Below are 19185 nucleotides of genomic sequence, written 5' to 3'. Positions count from 1 at the left end.
TGTGAAGTGCTTTGAGATGTCTAGAAGACGTGATCAGACACTATCAAATGCAAGGATTATTATTATTATTAACAATTTGTCCCGTGAAGTGCTTTGTCCTCCTGATGAGAAAGGCGCTTTTCCAAATGTAAGTATTATTATATTATTGTTATCTGGAATTTTTGCTGGGGCTGGGGAGGCATATATATCAATCATCAAAGGATTGGCATATTCTGTGTTGGAGGGGTAGAAAAATATCTGAATCTTCACAATGATCTCTTGAAGCCTGTTTAAGATACAACTGCACTTTGACCAGAATTATTTTGCCCGCAGTACTGAGGCATCACTGCACTCATTCTTATGACCCATGTCACAAGAAGTCATAACATTTGGATCAATGTTAATAATAGCGACTGTGATTCTAATGGTATCATCATACTGGGAATTGGGGTCAGGCATCACACTGACTGGGAAAACAACAAGGCAAGTATTGACTAGCACTTGCCCTTCAGCTAAACTAGATGCTGGCGAAAGAGTTGATCATTTTCACTTTTACACTTGGCTGGCTATTTTTAATTATATGGATATATCATGGCAGAAATATAATTCTCCTTGTGCTATCGTACACTGCGTGTATTGAACTAAATTCAAAACTTGCTCATTAGACTTATTACTCTCACAAAAATCCACCATTTTCCACCATTGCTGGAGGCTATTAAGAGGAATTCTACTCCAGTATCTAAGCTACTAAATTACATACTTATTTACCTTCCTTTGTGTGCGCAGGCGAGGAAGATTGTGACATTGATGGGGAAACGTGGAAATTATATTCAGGAATCTGTCACAGACCATTGGATTTCTGAACTGAATGGTCTATATTCTATTTATGAAAATATGTTATCAACTGTTCCCAATTTTTGACATTGTTCCATCAAGTCAACCTAGTTGCTCTCTGAGCGCACACTTACCACAACCTCACCACAACAACATGCATTTATATAGCGGCTTCATGTGGAGTAGCATCTCGGAGCACGTAGGACATGAAGACCATAAATGCATTTAAAATGGGATTGGACACAGTTTAAATTCTATGATTTTACGACTCAAATTGTCCATTTCAAACCCCCATCCTGACACTTCCCGCTCCTTCTTTTACTCCCTGTCGCATTCTCAACTGTGTTGCTTGGGCAAATTACCAGAGGCCAGGCACTGTGTTGATCACGAGCATGTTCCAAGATACTGGCCACTCCCTGCTACACCCTGTAATGCTTTGCTGTCCCTTCTCCTATCCTTTATTCACTCTATGCCAAGTATTAACTTTCCCTCTTCACGTATGCCCCATCCAGTAACTCCCCAACCATCCACTCAACACCCCCCGTATTTTTTTTGGGGGGAGAGGGGTACAATGTAAAACCCTCCCTATTTGCTAGCTTTTCCATGCTATGTGGCAAACAGCAGTAAACCAGACTGGTGAATGACCTACTCCTATAGATCCCTTTATGTCATTCGATCCTTACATTTAGTACTGCACCTTTCAGGAGGATGTTCCGAAGTGCTTCAGAGGATATCTGGTAAAGTGCAGTGATTCTGTGTTTTTTAAGAGTGCTTTCTTTATCTTTCTGATCAACATAGTGCCTGGCCTCTGGTAATTCACCCAAGCAATGCAGTTGAGAATGCGAATTGAATGAAGTGCTGGAACTGTAGATATTAACAAGCATTACACTATTACATAGTGGTACGCACCAGTGCTCCAAGAAGCCTCTCCACTCTCTGACATTAAATGAAACATTTATGGGCCACTTGCCTCATATTAAAGGAGATATTTTGGGTGCATTTGCATCTATTAACCACGTAAATTCTTATTGCTAGTTTGAATTGTCTCATGTATCCGTAGATCAGAGTGGCTGTCTAGTTCAGATCAATTATTGGGATATTTACATCTTTCTTACCTAGAATGTTCTTTATTTCATCAAATATACAGTCTTTTTTACATGGAATCCCTGATCTTTGTAACTTTTAATAATGAAAGCTTTTTTGACCCTCAACAGTCTTTCAACTGTCCACATCCATGACCCGTTCTGCCTTTCCTCACCTCTGCAACATTGCCTGGTTCTGCTACTGCCTCTCCCCTCAGGCTGCCGAGACTCTCATCCATGCATTCATCACATCCAGGCTTGACTGCGCCAACTCCCTACTTCTCGATCTTCCCAAATTTTCCCTTCACAAGCTGCAGATTATCCAGAACTCGTGTCCTCTCCCGTACCAGGCTACATGATGCTACCACCGCTATCCTGGCCTAATTCCACTGGCTCCCTATCCCTCAGAGGGTAGAGTTCAAAATCCTTGTCCTTACTTTCAAAGCCCTCCACGGCCTTGCTCCCCCCAGCCTCTGTGATCTGCTAACTCCATGCCGACTTAACCCACTCACTCCACGTCCCCAGCTCTGCCCACCCCACCATTGGCAGTCGTGCATTCAGCCTTTCGATCCCCACGCTTTGGAACTCCATCCCATAGTCCCTTGGCCTTGCTCGCTCCTGTGACTCCTTCAAGGCCTGTCTTCCTGCTTGAACGTGCCTTCGGTCACCATCTTACCCCCACCCTCCCTGTTTTGCACCTCTCCTGATCCCAACCCCCAGCTCAGGTGCAAAAAATGCTTCACTGTGCATTTCACATTTGTTGTTGTTGCATTTAACATGGTGTCATTCACACTGGGAAGACATCTCAAAGCATTATAAGGATCTACTCTATAGTGTAGTGACTGCATTTTTGTAGGTAAATGTGGTAGCTAATTTGCACACAGCAATGACCTATAAACACCCATGAAGTGTGTGACCAGTTTTTATTTGGGGATTGTTGGCCAGAAGACTAGGAGAAATTCCTTTTTCTTTTCAAATAGTGGCATGTGATGTATTGTTCTTTCAGCTGATAAGGTTAATTTGATCTGTGAATGGTTTGTCTCGAGAAATCTTTGAAGCAATAACAATTTGCAAAGTAAACCAATAAGAATCACACTCAACAATTTTTGCAACATATTTCTTTCTCTTATCTAATGTAGGGTAAAGATGCACTGTGTGATGTGATCATTTTCACCGGTGATCACAGAATTTCTAATAATAATCTTTGCATTTGGTATATTGCTTATCATGTCAGGAAGATATCTCAAAGTGCTTCGCAGGATACATAAAAATTATATAATAATCCTTGCATCTGATATAGCGACTTATCACGGCTTTGAGAGATCTCAAAGCAATATCGTAAAGTGTAAAGACTGTGTATTTTGTTGGGAAAAAAGTCAACCCATTTGCACTCAGCAATGTCCCATAAATAGCCATGAAGTGAATAACCAACTTTATTTGGGGGATTGTTGGCCAGAACACTAGGAGAAGCTCCCTTATCTTTTTGAATAAGTGCCGTGGGATGTCCACCTGAGCAAGCAGATGGGACCTTGGTTTAACTTTTCATCCAAAGGATGGCACCTCCAACAGTGTAGCATCTCCACAACAACAACAACAAGATTCCATTTATAGAGCGCCTTTCACGTCGGGAGGACGTCCCAAGGCGCTGGACAGTTGGGTCAGGACCCTTGGGGGGAAAAATAGTCAGGGTGAGGGGAGGGAAGGGAGGGAGCGAGGAGGGGGGAAATGGTGAGGGGAGGGAAGGGAGGGAGCGAGGAGGGGGTAGAGAGTCAAGAGGGGAGCTGAAGGCACGGTCAAAGAGAAAGGTCTTGAGACCGGCCTTGAAGGAGGAAAGGGAGGAGGCAAGGCGAAGGCACTGGGGGATGGAGTTCCAGAACCTCGGGGCTGAGAGGCTGAAGGCCACCGATGGTAGGGTGGTTGGGGCGGGGGATGTGGAGCAGACCGGAGCCAGAGGAACGGAGGGTACTGGCAGGTAGGTAGGGTGATAGTAGGTCGGAGAGGTAGGAAGGAGCGAGTCCATGAATGGCCTTATAGGTGAGGATGAGGATCTTGAATTCCAGCACTGCACTGGAGTGTCAGCCTAGACTTTGAGTCCAAAGTCCTGATGTGGGGGCTTGAACCCACAACCTTTGACTCAGATGTGAGAATGCTACCAACTGAGCAAGGGTGATAATTCTTATTGGATCTGATAACCCAGTGCAGCTCTGTGGGTATACTGCATTCTCAGAGATGTCGTCCGTCGGATGACACTTTAAACCAAGGTCCCGTCTGCCTGTTCAGGTGGATCTTAAAGATCCCTTGGCACTATTCAAAAAGAGAAGAGAGTTTCTCCCAGTGTCCCGCCCAACAATCCCACAAACAACATTGGTCACTCACTCCACTGCTGTGCACAACTGGCTGCCACATTTTGTGCACAAAATACATAGTCAATCCACTTCATAGTATATCCTGTGAAGCGCTTTGAGATGTCTCGACCACGATGCAAGGATTATTATTATTCAGGACAGAAGAAGGACATTTGGGCCATTATGGCCCTGTTGGCTCTCCACAGTAGCTGTCTGTTTATTCCCAGTTTTGCACATAACTTTTTATATTTTCTTTTCCAGTTGTTAGCATTCCAGATCCTAATAATCCTCTGCTTAAAAGAAATCCTCTTTTTCGTTATAAATAGCCCTAAATCGTTGCCCTCTTTGAAACAGCTATCCAGCTAGTCCCACACCCCCGTTCTTATCCTGTAGCCCTACAAATTTAGTGTAGAACTAAATCCATCTTGTCATGTGGCCACAATAGCTTGTTTTTATTGACACATTTAGAATATTAAAAGAACATTTCTTGATTTCATTACTGGTTTATGTGAATTGCAAGGTATCCAGAATAGAGACACTCATCGCCCGAGGAACATCAATAGTCATTGGCTTTGATAAAGTGCTTCATAAGAGATTGAGTATCAAACTATTAATGTTGAGTAGTAAAGTGTACAGAAGGAGGCAGGAGCAGAATACAGAGTGGGAATTCATGGATGTTTCTAATTCTGACAAGATGTAACTAGTTGTGTCCATATTAGCACTGCAGCTTTTTAAAATACACATTAATAACTTGGATGTGGATATAGGAGGGGTTGTGTGCAAATATGCTGACGTTACTAAATTAGATGGATTAGCAAATTGTGTAAAAGACTGCATTAACTTCACGAGCGCCCTGAGAGCCAGCTAACTAGTCCAGCTGTTCCTGTTCCTATGTTCCAGCGAGTGGCAGATGCAGTTTAACACTGATAAGTTACTTGCATTGCCATTTGGGAAAAAAATAGGGAGTGGTGGAAGTACAAACTGAAGGTTACGACATTCAGTGGCCTGGAGGAGCAAAGTGAACTGGCGTACAAGTACGTAAATCACTGAACCTGAGTTGCCAAGTACAAAAATCTTTTAAGGAGGCAAATAATGTTCCGGGATATATAAACAGAGGCTTTGAATGTAAAAATAGATTAGTCGTGTTGGAATTGAGTTGGACATTGGATAGCTACAGTTGGACTATTTTACTCAAGAACTGCAAAAAAAGTAGCTAACAAATTAGGATTGATTTTTTAAAATAATTCCAAAATTGCCCAATCTTAATGTTTAAAACAATTCTGTCAATAATGATCCTTGCAGCTGATACAATGCTTATCACACCACGGAATTTATTATAAAGTGTATGATTGTGTATTTCTAGGTGAATATAGTAGCCAATTTGCATACAACAATGTCCCATAAACAGCCATGAAGCGAGTGACCAACTTTATCTAGATATTTTATTCTAGACGCCAGTACACAATGGGAACCTTCCTTCTCTTTTTGAATAGTCCATGGAATCTTTAACATCCACCTGAACAGAGAGACAGATGGGAATTTGCTATAACATCTCATCTGAAGGATGGACAAGGACACTTCCCTTGAGGCAAAGAGAAATTCTGAGTCTTATCCAATGATATTCTTTTTTTTGGTCAGTTGTATGTCTGACACCTTGGGAGCATTCAAACCAAACTGAGAATTCCATGCATTCCACCTATACATGGAAATACCAGAGATGTTTATTGGAATGGAATGCGCACTCTCTCCCTGGAGGGACACATCCAGCTGACTGACCAAGCCAGTCAGGAACCGAGGTGTCTTGTTCGACCCTCAACTGTCTTTTCTTCCCACATCCAAGCCATGACCCGCTCTGCCTTCCCTCACCTCAGTAACACCGCCCGACTCCGCCACTACCTCTTGTTCATGCCTTCATCACCTCCAGGCTCGACTATGCAAACCCCCTGCTTGTCGGCCTTCCCAACTCCCCCCTCCACAGGCTGCAGATAATCCAGAACTCTGCAGCCCGTGTCCTCTCCCGCACCAAACTCCATGACCCCATCTCCCCCATTCTCACCCGACTCCATTGGCTCCCTATCCTTCAGAGGATCCAGTTCAAGATCCTGGTCCTCACCTACAAAGCCCTCCATGGCCGTGCCCCACCCTACCTCTGTGACCTCCTAACCCCCTACCAACCCACCCATTCTCAGCCGGCTCCGGCCTGCTCCACGTCCCTCGACCCACCCGCACCACTTCAGCCACTCTGCCCCCAACCTCTGGAACTCCATCCCCCAATCACTCCCCCTCGCCCCCTCCTTAGCCTCCTTCAAGTCCCGCCTCAAAACCCTCCTCTTCGACCATGCCATCAGTCACTCCCCCCTCCTCTCCCCTCCCTTCTCCCCCCCTGACCTCAGCTCGGGTCTGAAATGCTGTACACTGTCCAGCGCCTTGGGACGTCCTTCCGACGTGAAAGGTGTTATACAAATGTAAACCTGCTGTTGTTGTTATTGTTGCTTACCTAATTCCGGAAAGTATTAGGGACTTGGAATACTGCTAAAACTGCATAGCTTGCCATTAATAGCACTGTCTGGCAAGCTTTCCTGCTTGTCTAGCTAGGACCACCCAGTACCTGGTAGGGCTTTGGATTGCAGAGTGAACGGGAACTGAGTGGGAGGATTCCATTCCCCAAATGACTGGTCTGCCCTTCCAAATCCTGTCAATAAAGCAAGGCTATCTGGGCTGTCATCAACAGTGCCCTGGGGTACTGTGGACCCACCTGGCTCAGGAATGATATTCTGGAAACACGATGCATGATTAAAATCAAAGGCTTGAGAGTTTAATGGTCACTGTAGGTTCTGACAAACGTGAGTTCAGGTCATCTCTATCCAGATCCTGATCGATGTGAACTCGAAGTACAAAACAATTTTTTGCAGGCGAACACATAAATAATGTCATGCACCTAATTTTTGAATCTGCCAATATAATGCAAGGATGGAAGAAGTTAATTTGAAAGGTGTTTCATTATATCACAAAGATACCTTACCTATTGCGTGCAGGAGGGAAAAGTTGATTTGAACATTCTGACACGCACACGGGGTCTTGTTGCAGTTGCAGGCCAGGTTGGATTCCATGGATGCTGTTTCCTCCTTAACCACAGTCCCTGCAGGTCTTTGCCCATCACCATACAAGAATGCTGCGATCAATAAAACCAATAAAGCACAATTGTAAATTCTAATAATAATAATAATCCCTTGCATTTGATACAGCGCCTTCTCATGACGTTGAAACGTCTTAAAACGCTTCACAGAATATACTGCGAAGTGACTGACTGTGTATTTTGTGAGCGAAACTCGGCATCTTATTGTGCACAGCAGCGTCCCACAAATAGTCATGAATTGAGTGACCAAATTATTATTATTATTATTTTTGAAGGGGTTATTACCGCTGGAAAATGATTAAATATTATATTTTATTATAATTTATTTGTTTAATTCATTAAATTATGTTTGTAATCCCAATTTCCTTTTTTCTTGCTGGCATTTCCACTCACCCTCTCTTCCTATCCTAACTGAAGATAAAGCACAGTTGCAGTTCAACTCTCTGCTACCTTGCTCAAGCGGTTATTCTATACATTGCAAGTCCACACCAGGAGTGTTGATGGGATATGCATTTCTCTCTGGGTCGACGTTGTGAGAGATGGGGGAAATTACCGCTTAGTGTAAAGTAATCTTCACCCAACATCCGTGCATATGCTCTTTTCATCCGGGCTCATTGAATAATAATGAAAAAAAACAGGAACTCAAACTGAGTTTTCACCTTCCAACCACGGGGTGATGCAACCAATTTGTAGGGTGTTTCTTAACCATCATCCCAAGGTGAATTCAACTTAATCTGCACAGACCAGCGATCAAACCTTAGGTTCTTTTAATCAGTATGAGAGAGAGAGAGAAGTTTATTCAAGTTATATGTTTGTTTGTAAGCCACATACATCCTTCTCCGTGATGGGGTATTTCGTAGAATCACAGAAATTTTCGACAAGGAAGAAAGCCGGCTATTCATCCCATCGAGTCTCCATGAGATCTCAGAGCAAGGTGTTGATTGAATGCCACTGTCCTGCCTTATTGCAATACACCATCAAGCCTCCTTCCTTCACTATCCTATTTACCTCTTGAAACCCACAATGGACTCTGCCTCTACCACCAGACATGGCGAGGCAACAGTCATTTTCCATTGGCTTCCCCAAATGGCCATTATTCATGTTGAAGCCTTCATGTTTAAGTTCCAGATGGTATAATTGTGTGTGTGTGTGTGGGAGCACTGGTGGGATGTGGGTAATGTCAAGCTCTCTGGTACGCTACCCTGCATGAGGGATGGTATATAAATGCAGGTTGTTGTTGTTGTTGGCGGTAGTGATGCATTGTGATATATGTGGGTGGCGGAGTATGGGGTTAATGATATGTCAGTGGATACATAAGGTAATTGTGTTGTGTAGGTTGGTGTCTGAATAGTATCATGGTGTGTAATGTACAGGTGTATATTGTAGTGTAGTGGTGCCTTAGGGTAAGTAAGTGGTGGTTTAATGGTGTATGTGCGCGTGGGGCAGTGGGATGTAATTGTGTGCGGGCAATTATAATAGTAGATAAACGAACAAGTGTGTGTAGACAGCATAGTTGTAGTGGTGAATCTGGGTGAGGTACCAATAGTACGGCAGATGCTATATTTTTGACAGCGTGACAAGCTCTCTATGATGTACTCCACTTAAACGCTTCATCGGACATCTTAGCGATTCTGGCAGATAACAAAGATCTTTCTGTTGGTACTTTAAAAAGGTCGGCTCTCAGCCTTCACTGGGAAAAAACGAAATTAATTTGTTCCTCTTTCAAGATTAAACAAGAAGGAAAAAAACAATGGCTTGTGCGGATCTTGAGCTGTATTTTGACATCTAAGTACTTGTGTTATCGGCGAAGGCATAATTTTAAAACATAATTTCAACTAAAACATTAACTTGCCAGAATCAGAGTATGCCATGGCCTTATAAAGGGTTAAACGTAATGAAATCCAAGATGTAGAAGGTGAAATATTTACAGACAATGGCAAAATCTCAGCTGATCAACGCAGATAGGTAATGGGGTAGTTAATGGTTGTCAATTCTAACGGGGGAGTGGGGTGGAGGAGACGGACTGTGCTGAAAATCTTTGCTGTCACTCAAATCAAAGGCACCAAACATTCCATTTCTGCTACGTGACCACATCCCTTCAGAAAAATGTTTGGCATTTTTAGTTTCTTGGTTTTTGCTTAGAACCTTAGGTTCAAATCGTTAGTATATGAAGAGGGGATGATTTACCAAACACATCTGTTTCCATTTGTGATTTTTTTTTAAAAAAACCTTAATAAACATACAAATCGTCCTCTCACTGTTTTTGAGCTGAGACTTTATTTTTCAGATATTTTTTCAGACCTTGACTTGGAGGATTGAATGAACTGACAACAGGAAGCAACTGCCTTAACGCCAGTAGATTATCATTCATAAAAAGTCCTCAGAGATGATGAGCCCACTGGTCTATTTATGATAATAATAATAATCCTTCCATTTGATATAGCATCTTATCACTTCGTTGAGACGTCTCAAAGCGCTCCACAGACTATATTGTAAAGTGGATTGACTGAATATTTTGTGGGCGAAACACCCACAAAATACACAGCCAATTCACTGTGGTTCAACTGTTTGTTTGGTTCAAGTCTCTCATTGTGGCGGTTTCGCTAACGTCTCAAATCAAATGCCCTCAGTTATTTTCGGGACCTCAGCAAAATCTAAGCACAGGTTACAGAAAACAAATAAGGCAACAACACGGTAAAATGATATTAAATTAAAGGCAACTGTTATTTGTAACCAGTGCCCCCAACAGAAGTGAATTAGGACCACTCACCACAAAGCTTCGATCCAATTCCACCTGTAAACTTCTGAGCCATCTGACACCAGGCATTGGCTGCGAACATAAGACAGGACTGTATCAATGCTTTGAACTCCATTCCTTCCCCTGTCCTGTCCTTGTCCCTCCCAACTCTAATTTACAGACCTCTTCAACCCTCAGTTTTGCTCGAAAGGACTAAGAAGAAAAGCTGATCGACCTCAAGGAGGAGTCCCTTTGTGAAATAAACGGAGTTTATTTCTGCAACAAAACAAAGGGACGAAATCCTTGTGAATGGGGAGAGAACTGTGTCCACAGTCGATTGGAAAAAAGTTGACCTGAAATAAAATGACACTTTGGAACAGGCTCTTATCAAGCAGTTAGCTCCGAGCAACTTATAGATCGGTTTGGTGTCGAGGGTTTAAAGTGATCCTTGGCGGGTTCCTCTGCAAGATATGAGGTCGTTTATACTTGCAATCAATGCTGTTAAAAATCCTTTACTAAATAGGGTTATTGTCGCATGCAAAGGGACATCAACCTTCGGCAATAACTGGATACAATGAAGTAAACAGCGACTCCCACCCGCCACAGTGTTGGCTTTTGCACCTCAGTCATGAGATTCAGCGAAACGTTCCCAGGCCCTGACATTCGCTGTTTTAAGGAAGAGCGATTTTACGCCTCGGGCAAACATTTCGGGTTTCAGTCGCACAACAACACAAAGTGGAAACGATGCTGAATGTTCGGAAGTGCTTTCTTGGGAGCAATTAGTAATTCCAGTGGCATCGACTGGCTGTGTGTGTGTGAGCATGTCTGTGTGTCTGTGTGTGTGTCTGTGTGTGAGCATGTCTGTGTCTGTCTGTGTGTGTGTGTCTGTGTGTGAGCATGTCTGTGTGTGTGTGTGTGAGCATGACTGTGTGTGTGTGTGAGCATGACTGTGTGTGTGTGTGAGCATGTCTGTGTGTGTGTGTGTGAGCATGACTGTGTGTGTGTGTGAGCATGACTGTGTGTGTGTGTGAGCATGTCCGTGTGTGTGTGTGAGCATGACTGTGTGTGTGTGTGTGTGAGAGCATTGCTGTGTGTGTGTGTGAGCATTGCTGTGTGTGTGTGTGTGTGTGAGCATTGCTGTGTGTGTGTGTGAGCATTGCTGTGTGTGTGTGTGAGCATGTCTGTGTGTGTGTGTGTCTGCGTGTGTGTGTGTCTGTGTGTGTGTGTGTCTGTGTGTGTGTGTGTGAGCATGTCTGTGTGTGTCTGTCTGTGTGTCTGTGTGAGCATGTCTGTGTGTGTGTGTCTGTGTGAGCATGTCTGTGTGTGTGTGTGTGTGTCTGTGTGTGTGTGAGCATGGCTGTGTGTGTGTCTCTGTGTCTGTGTGTGTGTCTGTCTGTGTCTGTGTGTGTGTGCCTGTGTGTGTGTGTGTCTGTGTGTGTGTGTGTCTGTGTGTGTGTCTGTCTGTGTGTGTGTGTGTCTGTCTGTGTGTGTCTGTGTGTGTGTCTGTGTGTGTGTGTCTGTGTGTGTGTGTGTGTGTGTGTGTCTGTGTGTGTGTGTGTGTCTGTCTGTGTGTGTTTCTCTATCTCTTTAAACTGTGCTGTTTCAGAGCCTCTAATAAACAACCTGTTCCATTTAAAAAAAGAACAGGGTTTTGTTCTCTGCTCACAGCTCCCACAGAGCTCACCCCTCACTCTCTCTCTCTCTCCATCTCTCCATCTCTCTCTCATTCCGCCCAAACACAACCCAACAAGAAAAGGCGAACGAGAGGATTTGTGAGAAAAGCACTGATTCTCACTGTGATCTTTTTACTTTCTCTCCCAAACCCACACACCAAACCCCACCCCAAACACCCCCCACCCCAAACACCCCCCACCCCAAACACTACCCCAACCACCTCCCCCCCCCCACCCAAACACCCCCCACCCCCAAACACCCCCCACCCCAAACACCCCCCCCCCCAAACACCCCCCACCCCAAACACTACCCCCAACCACCTCCCCCCCCCACCCAAACACCCCCCACCCCAAACACCCCCCACCCCAAACACCCCCCACCCCAAACACTACCCCCAACCACCTCCCCCCCCCACCCAAACACCCCCCCACCCCCAAAACACCCCCCACCCCAAACACCCCCCCACCCCAAACACCCCCCACCCCAAACACCCCCCACCCCAAACACCCCCCACCCCAAACACCCCCACCCCAAACACCCCCCACCCCAAACACCCCCCACCCCAAACACCCCCCACCCCAAACACCCCCCACCCCAAACACCCCCCACCCCAAACACCCCCCACCCCAAACACCCCCCCACCCCAAACACCCCCCACCCCAAACACCCCCCACCCCAAACACCCCCCCACCCCAACACCCCCCCCCCACCCCAAACACTACCCCCAACCACCTCCCCCCCACCCAAACACCCCCCACCCCAAACCCACCCCACACACCTCCCCCCCCACCACACCCCACCCCAAACACCCCCCACCCCAAACACCCCCCACCCCAAACACCCCCCCCCCCCCCCCCCCCCCCCCCCCCCCCCCCCCCCCCACCCTGTTGCCTGGGGAGGAAACAGGATTGAACCCTCTCGTGTTTTCCCGTCTTTACTCAAACGCCCCATTTGATCTGATTTCCCCCCTTTGAGCACCGGGTTCCTGTGGGTCGGTGGTGGGACGGGACGTACCTGTGGTGGAATTGTCTGCCGTGTTGTCGGGTCGCTGAGCCGCCCCGTGAGACCAGAAACCCAGAGATGCCATGACCCGCTGGTGCTGGTGCTGCTGGTGCTGGTGCTGTGCTGATGTTGTGCTGATGCTGATGTTGTGCTGATGTTGGTGCTGATGCTGGTGTTGTGCTGATGCTGATGTTGTGCTGATGCTGATGTTGTGCTGATGTTGTGCTGATGCTGGAGCTGATGTTGTGCTGATGTTGTGCTGATGTTGTGCTGGTGTTGTGCTGGTGTTGTGCTGATGCTGATGTTGTGCTGATGCTGATGTTGTGCTGATGCTGATACTGGTGTTGATGCTGATGTTGATGCTGATGTTGTGCTGATGTTGTGCTGATGCTGATACTGGTGTTGATGCTGATGTTGGCGTTGGTGTTGATGCTGATGTTGGCGTTGGTGCTGATGCTGATGATGTTACTGATGGCTTTTCAGCTGCTGGAGATGCCGACACTTTACAGAAACATCCAGGAGATGGTTCTGGTCCTGATGCTGAATCTGCCTGAATCGCGCACAAACCCTGGGACTACATATATATATATACATATATATATATATATATAAAATAACTAGAGAGACTTCTTCAGAGCTGACTGGAGCTGTGATCAGGATCTCCCGACACCACAGAGGCTGCGATCTGCAATTCCTTAATTTCTCAGCAATTTAGTGCTGTCCTCCTCCTCCTCCTCTTCCTTCTTCCCTCCCACACCCCTCCTCTCTCACACTCACACCCTCACACACCACTGGACCAAGTCCCCCCCCCAGAACGCAGAGCCACACAGTCACACACACACACACACACACACACACAAGGACTGAAGTGTGACAGTGACTGTGAAGGCAAGATAGTGAGCATCCAAATCAACCCACACCCCCACCCTCCCTCCCTCCCTCCTCCCTCCCTCCCTCTCTTGTCAGATGGGCTGAGGATGGGGGATGTGAGGATGGGAGGAGAGAGGAGAGAGAGAGAGAGAGAGAGAGAAAGGGTGGAGGGGTGGAAACTGTAGTAAATGCCAACCATATCGTACTTGATATAAGCTCCTACTTTCTCCTTCTTTCTTTTTCTTTCCTCTCTCTCTTTTTTTTGTTTTGCCTCGAAATCCTGTCCCAATCGTCTCAGTGTTTTTTGGTCGCCTGGGTATGGAAAAACAGCAGCAAGAACTGGAAGAAGTGAGGATAATCATCCAGAGAGAGAAACCCATGAGAATAAACCCAGACTGCAGATCCCAAACCCAAACTTTTTTCCTTCCTTTTTTGTTGTGGTGTTTGTGTTTGTGTGTGTGTGTGTGTGTGTGTGGATGTGTGTGTGTGTCTGTGTGTGGATGTGTGTGTGTGTCTGTGTGTGGATGTGTGTGTGTGTGTGTGGATGTGTGTGTGGATATGTTTGTGTCTGTGGGTATGTTTGTGTGTGGGTGTGTGTGGGTGTGTGTGTGTGGATGTGTTTGTGTGTGTGTGTTTGTGTGTGGGTGTGTGTGTGTGGATGTGTTTGTGTGTGTGGGTATGTTTGTGTGTGGGTGTTTGTGTTGTGTGTGGATGTGTGTGTGTGTTTGTTGTGTGTGGATGTGTTTGTGTGTGTGTGTGTGGGTATGTGTGTGTCTGTGTGGGGTTGTGTGGATGTGTGTGTGTGGATGTGTTTGTGTGTGTGTGTGTGTGGATATGTTTGTGTGTGGGTATGTTTGTGTGTGAGTGTGCTTGTGTGTTTGTGTTGTGTGTGGATGTGTTTGTGTGTGTTTGTGTGTGGGTGTGTTTGTATGTGGGTGTGTGTGTGGATGTGTTTGTGTTGTGTGTGCGTGTGTTTGTGTGTGGGTGTGTGTGTGGGTATGTGTGTGTGTGTGTGTGTGACTTAAATGGGATGGTGGCTTCGAGGTAAATTGGGAAGATGTCATTAAGTGAGACAGTTGCGGTTGTGCGTAAAGCCGTGTTTAATCAGAGCGTGGAATAGAAGTCACGACCTGACAGCTCTGGGTTTCAGTACGATTCCTCTCCATCCTCTCTCGCTCCCTCCCTCCCTCCCCTCCCTCCCTCCCTCCCATCCCATCCCATACCCCAGCCCCGGGCTCTGCCGAGGGTTTTTTTTCTCTCGCTTCTCTTACTGCACAACAGACGTCAGGAAATCACAGACGTAAGTCATCCGATCAGCTGCCAGAAATCACCGTCTCCATCATCGCAGGGATGTGTGCGCGTGATACCATCAGGTCTCCCTCCCTCCATCTCTCCCTCCCTCTTCTTCCCTCCCTCTCTCTTTCCCTCTCCTTCCCTCCCTCTCTCTCTCACTCACTGTGTGAAGTGGCCAATTTGCTCAGTCATATTAATTGCCAATTGCAGGGAACTGTGCAAACAATATATATCTATATATCTATATATATATATAAAATCCTCCTGGGTCGTGACTTGGACGTGCAAAATTAAACAATGTGAAAAATAAATCAACAAAGTTTAGACTTCATCCACCCACTTTTTGCCTCATTTCGTTAGATTCCAAGCACGTTATTATGGCGCGAGAAGTCACCTTTTCACTTAACAGGCAAACACTGCCACTCCAAACTTCTGAACCACTGACCAGATGAAGTTTTTTTTATGTGTATAAATAAATAAACAAACAAACAAACAAACACATAAAGAAAGAAAGAAAGAAAGAAACAAAGAAAGAAAGGAAGGAAGGAAGTACAAAACAAAGAAAGTACAAAACAAAGAAAGTACAAAACAAAGAAAGAAAGCTGTGTTGGTGAAAACATAACCTTGATTTTACGACCCAGAGTGGATTCCACCACATAGCTCTTTGAACCAAAGTGGTGACTGGACAAAAAGGTAGACAGTAAAAAAATATTTTTGGACCACCGCAAAATTTGAACCAGCAGGGATAACCTTTTTAGTGGCAACAACAACAATTTGCATTTACGTAGCCCCCTTCAGAGCCTTTGGGTCTGGGCAGCATTGGAATCGTCATGGGTGTAGAAATGCCTGTACAGGCAACAACAACATCAACAACAATTTGCATTTATACAGTGCCTTCATACAGGTTAGTGTCTTGAATGCTCTTCAAAAAAGATAGGTGAGTTTCTCCTCGTGTCCAGACCCAACACCCCCTTCCCCCCTCCCCCAATAAAACTGGTCACTCACACTCCATAGCTATTTGTGGGACATTACTGTACGCAAACTGGCTGCTGCGTTCCTCTACAGAATAAACAGTGACTACGCTTTACAATATATTCTCTGAAGTGCTTTGAAACTTCTCCCGACATGAAAGGCTTATGATTGTGAGACTTTGCTGAGGTACGAACTGGTTACATTATTAAAGTGAATCCTGTGGAGTGTTTTCAGGCTTCCTCCCGATGTAAAAGCCGCCACGTGAAACGTAAAGGTTATTATTATTACTAATGCGCAACTTGACAAAACGTGCTTATGAGATCAGATATAAGTATAACGTTAGTTGGAAGAATGTGACTTTCTGCATCTCTGTTGACCTGGTTGCTCCTTTTGCTCAGCCAACACTGACCTGCTTCGTGTCCCCTGTCTGACTTTTCCCACCATGATTGGGCAGACTTTCAGACATTCTGCCCCTACTCTCTGGAAATCCATCAAGAAGTCCCCCCTACCGCCACACATTTAAAGCCCACCTTGTCTTACCTCTTAAAACATCTTAAGATCCTCTTTGATCATCTTCCCTCCCTCTTCATTTCCATTTATGTATGCCACTTCCACATAGAAATTTCCCTGTGTCTGGAATGGAATACGCACTCTTTTCCTGAACAGATGTATCCTGTTTATCTCATAATATTCAGCACAGGTTGACGGGAGCCAAGACTATGAGACCCCAGAGTGTGCGTTGGGGTAGTGCTGGAGGTTTACCAGCTAAAATCACATAGCTTGTCAAAATGACTGAGTGATGGTTATAAGGAAATGTACAGTGAAAGATTATCAAATACTATGGAATACCAATGGGGCATAAAACACAGTATTCATGGCTCTGATTTGTAAGCAGTGAATCCTTGAAGTATTGAAACCCAACTGGTTGAGTGGTCTTAGTTGGCCAGGCAGTGGGAAGCTTACCATGCAGGGGCAAGCTCAGTGGTGAGAGCACTCACCTCGCAAGCGAGATGATCTGGGTTTGATTCCCGGGCCGGGTGAAACATTGGGCAAGTTTCCTTAGATGCCTATTTACCAAGCATTAGGTAGGAACCCGGTGGTTAGTCGATTGGTGGATCGCTTTTTCGGGCGTAATACTTCCTTCAAAATAAATGAAAATAATTTGGTCACTCAATCCACGACTGTCTGTGGGACACTGCTATACGTAATTGGCTGCCACATTTTGCCCACAAAATATACAGTCAATTCACTTTACAGTATATTCTTCGAAACATCTCAAAGACTTGATAAAATGCTTTATCAAATGCAAGGATTATTATTACTAATATTATTATTATTATTATTATCATTACCAGATGATGCTCTCAGTGTCAATGTATTTGTAGCTGGTTAAACTCCAGCAAAACCCCCAAAAACGCTCTGTCCCCAAACTTTGGCTCTTGCCAACCTGCGCTGAATACTCTCTGGAATTAGGAAGGCAGGCTGTATCTCTCCAAGGAGAGAGTGTGCATTCCATTCAAGATACAGAGACATTTCCCCGTGTCAGTGAGATGCATATGTGCAACTCTCAGTCTGGTTTGGATATTCTTATGCATGGTGATAGGTTTCCACGTGTGTCAGACACTTGGTTAACCTAAAAAAAAACATTGAATCCTGCTGGTAACTGGTTTTGCAGCACATCGACCTGCGGGAACTCGAGTCCGAGCAGTTTGCTTCGAGGCTGATTATGGTACTCAGAATTCCAAGACGCCGAATTTTCTCTTTTTGTAAAAACAAAATACACGAAGACGGAAGAATGCCTTAAAGAATCAATACCCATTTTGGGCTGAAAAATGTCTGCTAACGGCTTAGAAACAGAAAACTTTAACAATGGTAGGTACAAAGATGACATATTCCAGTTCTTTTGGGAGTCTCTGTTGAGAAATTTAATTGGAGTTTAATCTCGAAAAATATCTTTAGTATCTTTTATCAAATGGGAGCAATTTCATATTTGCCATTGATCAATCCTTTCAGCGTTCATTGGAGATACCTTCAGATTATTGAGGATCAACACAGATATGATGGACCAAATTTCATGGTTCTATGACTGTAATCTGCCTATTTGCATTAGTTGATTAAACACCAGCAATACAGTCTGTTTAATATAGTAATGCAAACGTTGGCTCTTGCCGACTTGTGCCTAAAACTCTCCAGAATTAGGTAAGCAGAATATGTCTCTCCATGCAGAGACTGCACAAAAAAAAACCATGGAGAGAGACTACAAAAAATACACATTAAGAACACTTTACACTTTACAATCCTGTTAAGCTCTTTGAGACATACTCCCAATGTGAAAGGTACAATATCTAATGCGATGATTATTATTACATCTGGAGGATATTCATTTCTAGACAAAGAAGACCTCAATGTATTTTTAGATGTATAAGGGTGTTATTACGGAGATGTTTAGATGCAGCACAATTTAGTTGAAGGCCAGAAACCCAAACGGTTTGAGTCCATGTTAAATATCAAATGAGCCCATCACCTTTATTGATGATTCAACAAAGCATGTCTGTTTAATGCCTACCTGTTAGGAGAGTGAGGTGTACAACAACAACAACAACAAGATTCCATTTATAAAGCGCCTTTCACGTCAGGAGGACGTCCCAGGATCGTGTAGGATCTTCCCACATTTAAAAATGGTTTTGAGGAGACATACAGCCAGGTACGCAATAATCTAAGGCATTCCTGATAGTTGACCAGCCTAAGTGGTTCATCGGTGAGACTTGAAGATGTAGATAAGCCTTTAACATTGCAAGCCAAAATCCCAGTGGATATGTTGTCCTAACCAAGTTAGTACTTCAAGCTAATAAGGTGTGTGAACAGGGGTGGCTTTAGCTATTGGCAAACTCGGCACCTGATGAGGGCAGCAGATTTCCGGGAGAAGCGATCTTTAAAAGATGTTCGTCCGTCGAAATTGAAACGAGAACAAAATGATAGTTTTATAATTTGATTACCATTGTGAAATGGTCTGCCAGCCTCCCTAATCCCAAAATAACAACAACAATTTGCATTTATAAGAACATACGAAATGCTAGACGACAAAAGACCAAGGTCCATCTCGTTCGCCTTCCACCTTCCTGCCGGTCGCATGCACATATGTCCCAATATTTACGTCCTTCACACGGGGCAGCAGCTCGGAGCACTTAACAGTGGCAGAGCCTGATACCGAATAAACTCCTACTTGAGTTCGCCAACTGTTGCTAAGCGAAGCGACCTGAG

At 44.8% G+C, this 19185-nt stretch overlaps 1 protein-coding gene across 1 annotated transcript in view; it reads right to left on the bottom strand.

Moving 5' to 3' along the window:
• gad2 (glutamate decarboxylase 2) overlaps positions 1-12889 on the bottom strand; it is a 39092-nt gene extending 26203 nt beyond the window's left edge. Inside the window, exons 1-3 of the mRNA XM_042331903.1 lie at positions 12802-12889; positions 10147-10206; positions 7263-7412 (exon numbers count right to left, since the gene is read on the bottom strand). Of these exons, the coding sequence (XP_042187837.1) occupies positions 7263-7412; positions 10147-10206; positions 12802-12874 (283 nt within the window). The 5' untranslated portion in view covers positions 12875-12889. The remainder of the gene's footprint in view (positions 1-7262; positions 7413-10146; positions 10207-12801) is intronic.
• Positions 12890-19185: the final 6296 nt, after the last annotated feature.

The sequence above is a fragment of the Callorhinchus milii genome, unplaced genomic scaffold (assembly GCF_018977255.1).
Source record: "Callorhinchus milii isolate IMCB2004 unplaced genomic scaffold, IMCB_Cmil_1.0 Scaffold2, whole genome shotgun sequence".
Lineage (NCBI taxonomy): Eukaryota > Metazoa > Chordata > Chondrichthyes > Chimaeriformes > Callorhinchidae > Callorhinchus > Callorhinchus milii.
Note: the sequence above shows the minus strand (reverse complement) of the source record. Positions and strands in the feature narration are given on the sequence as shown.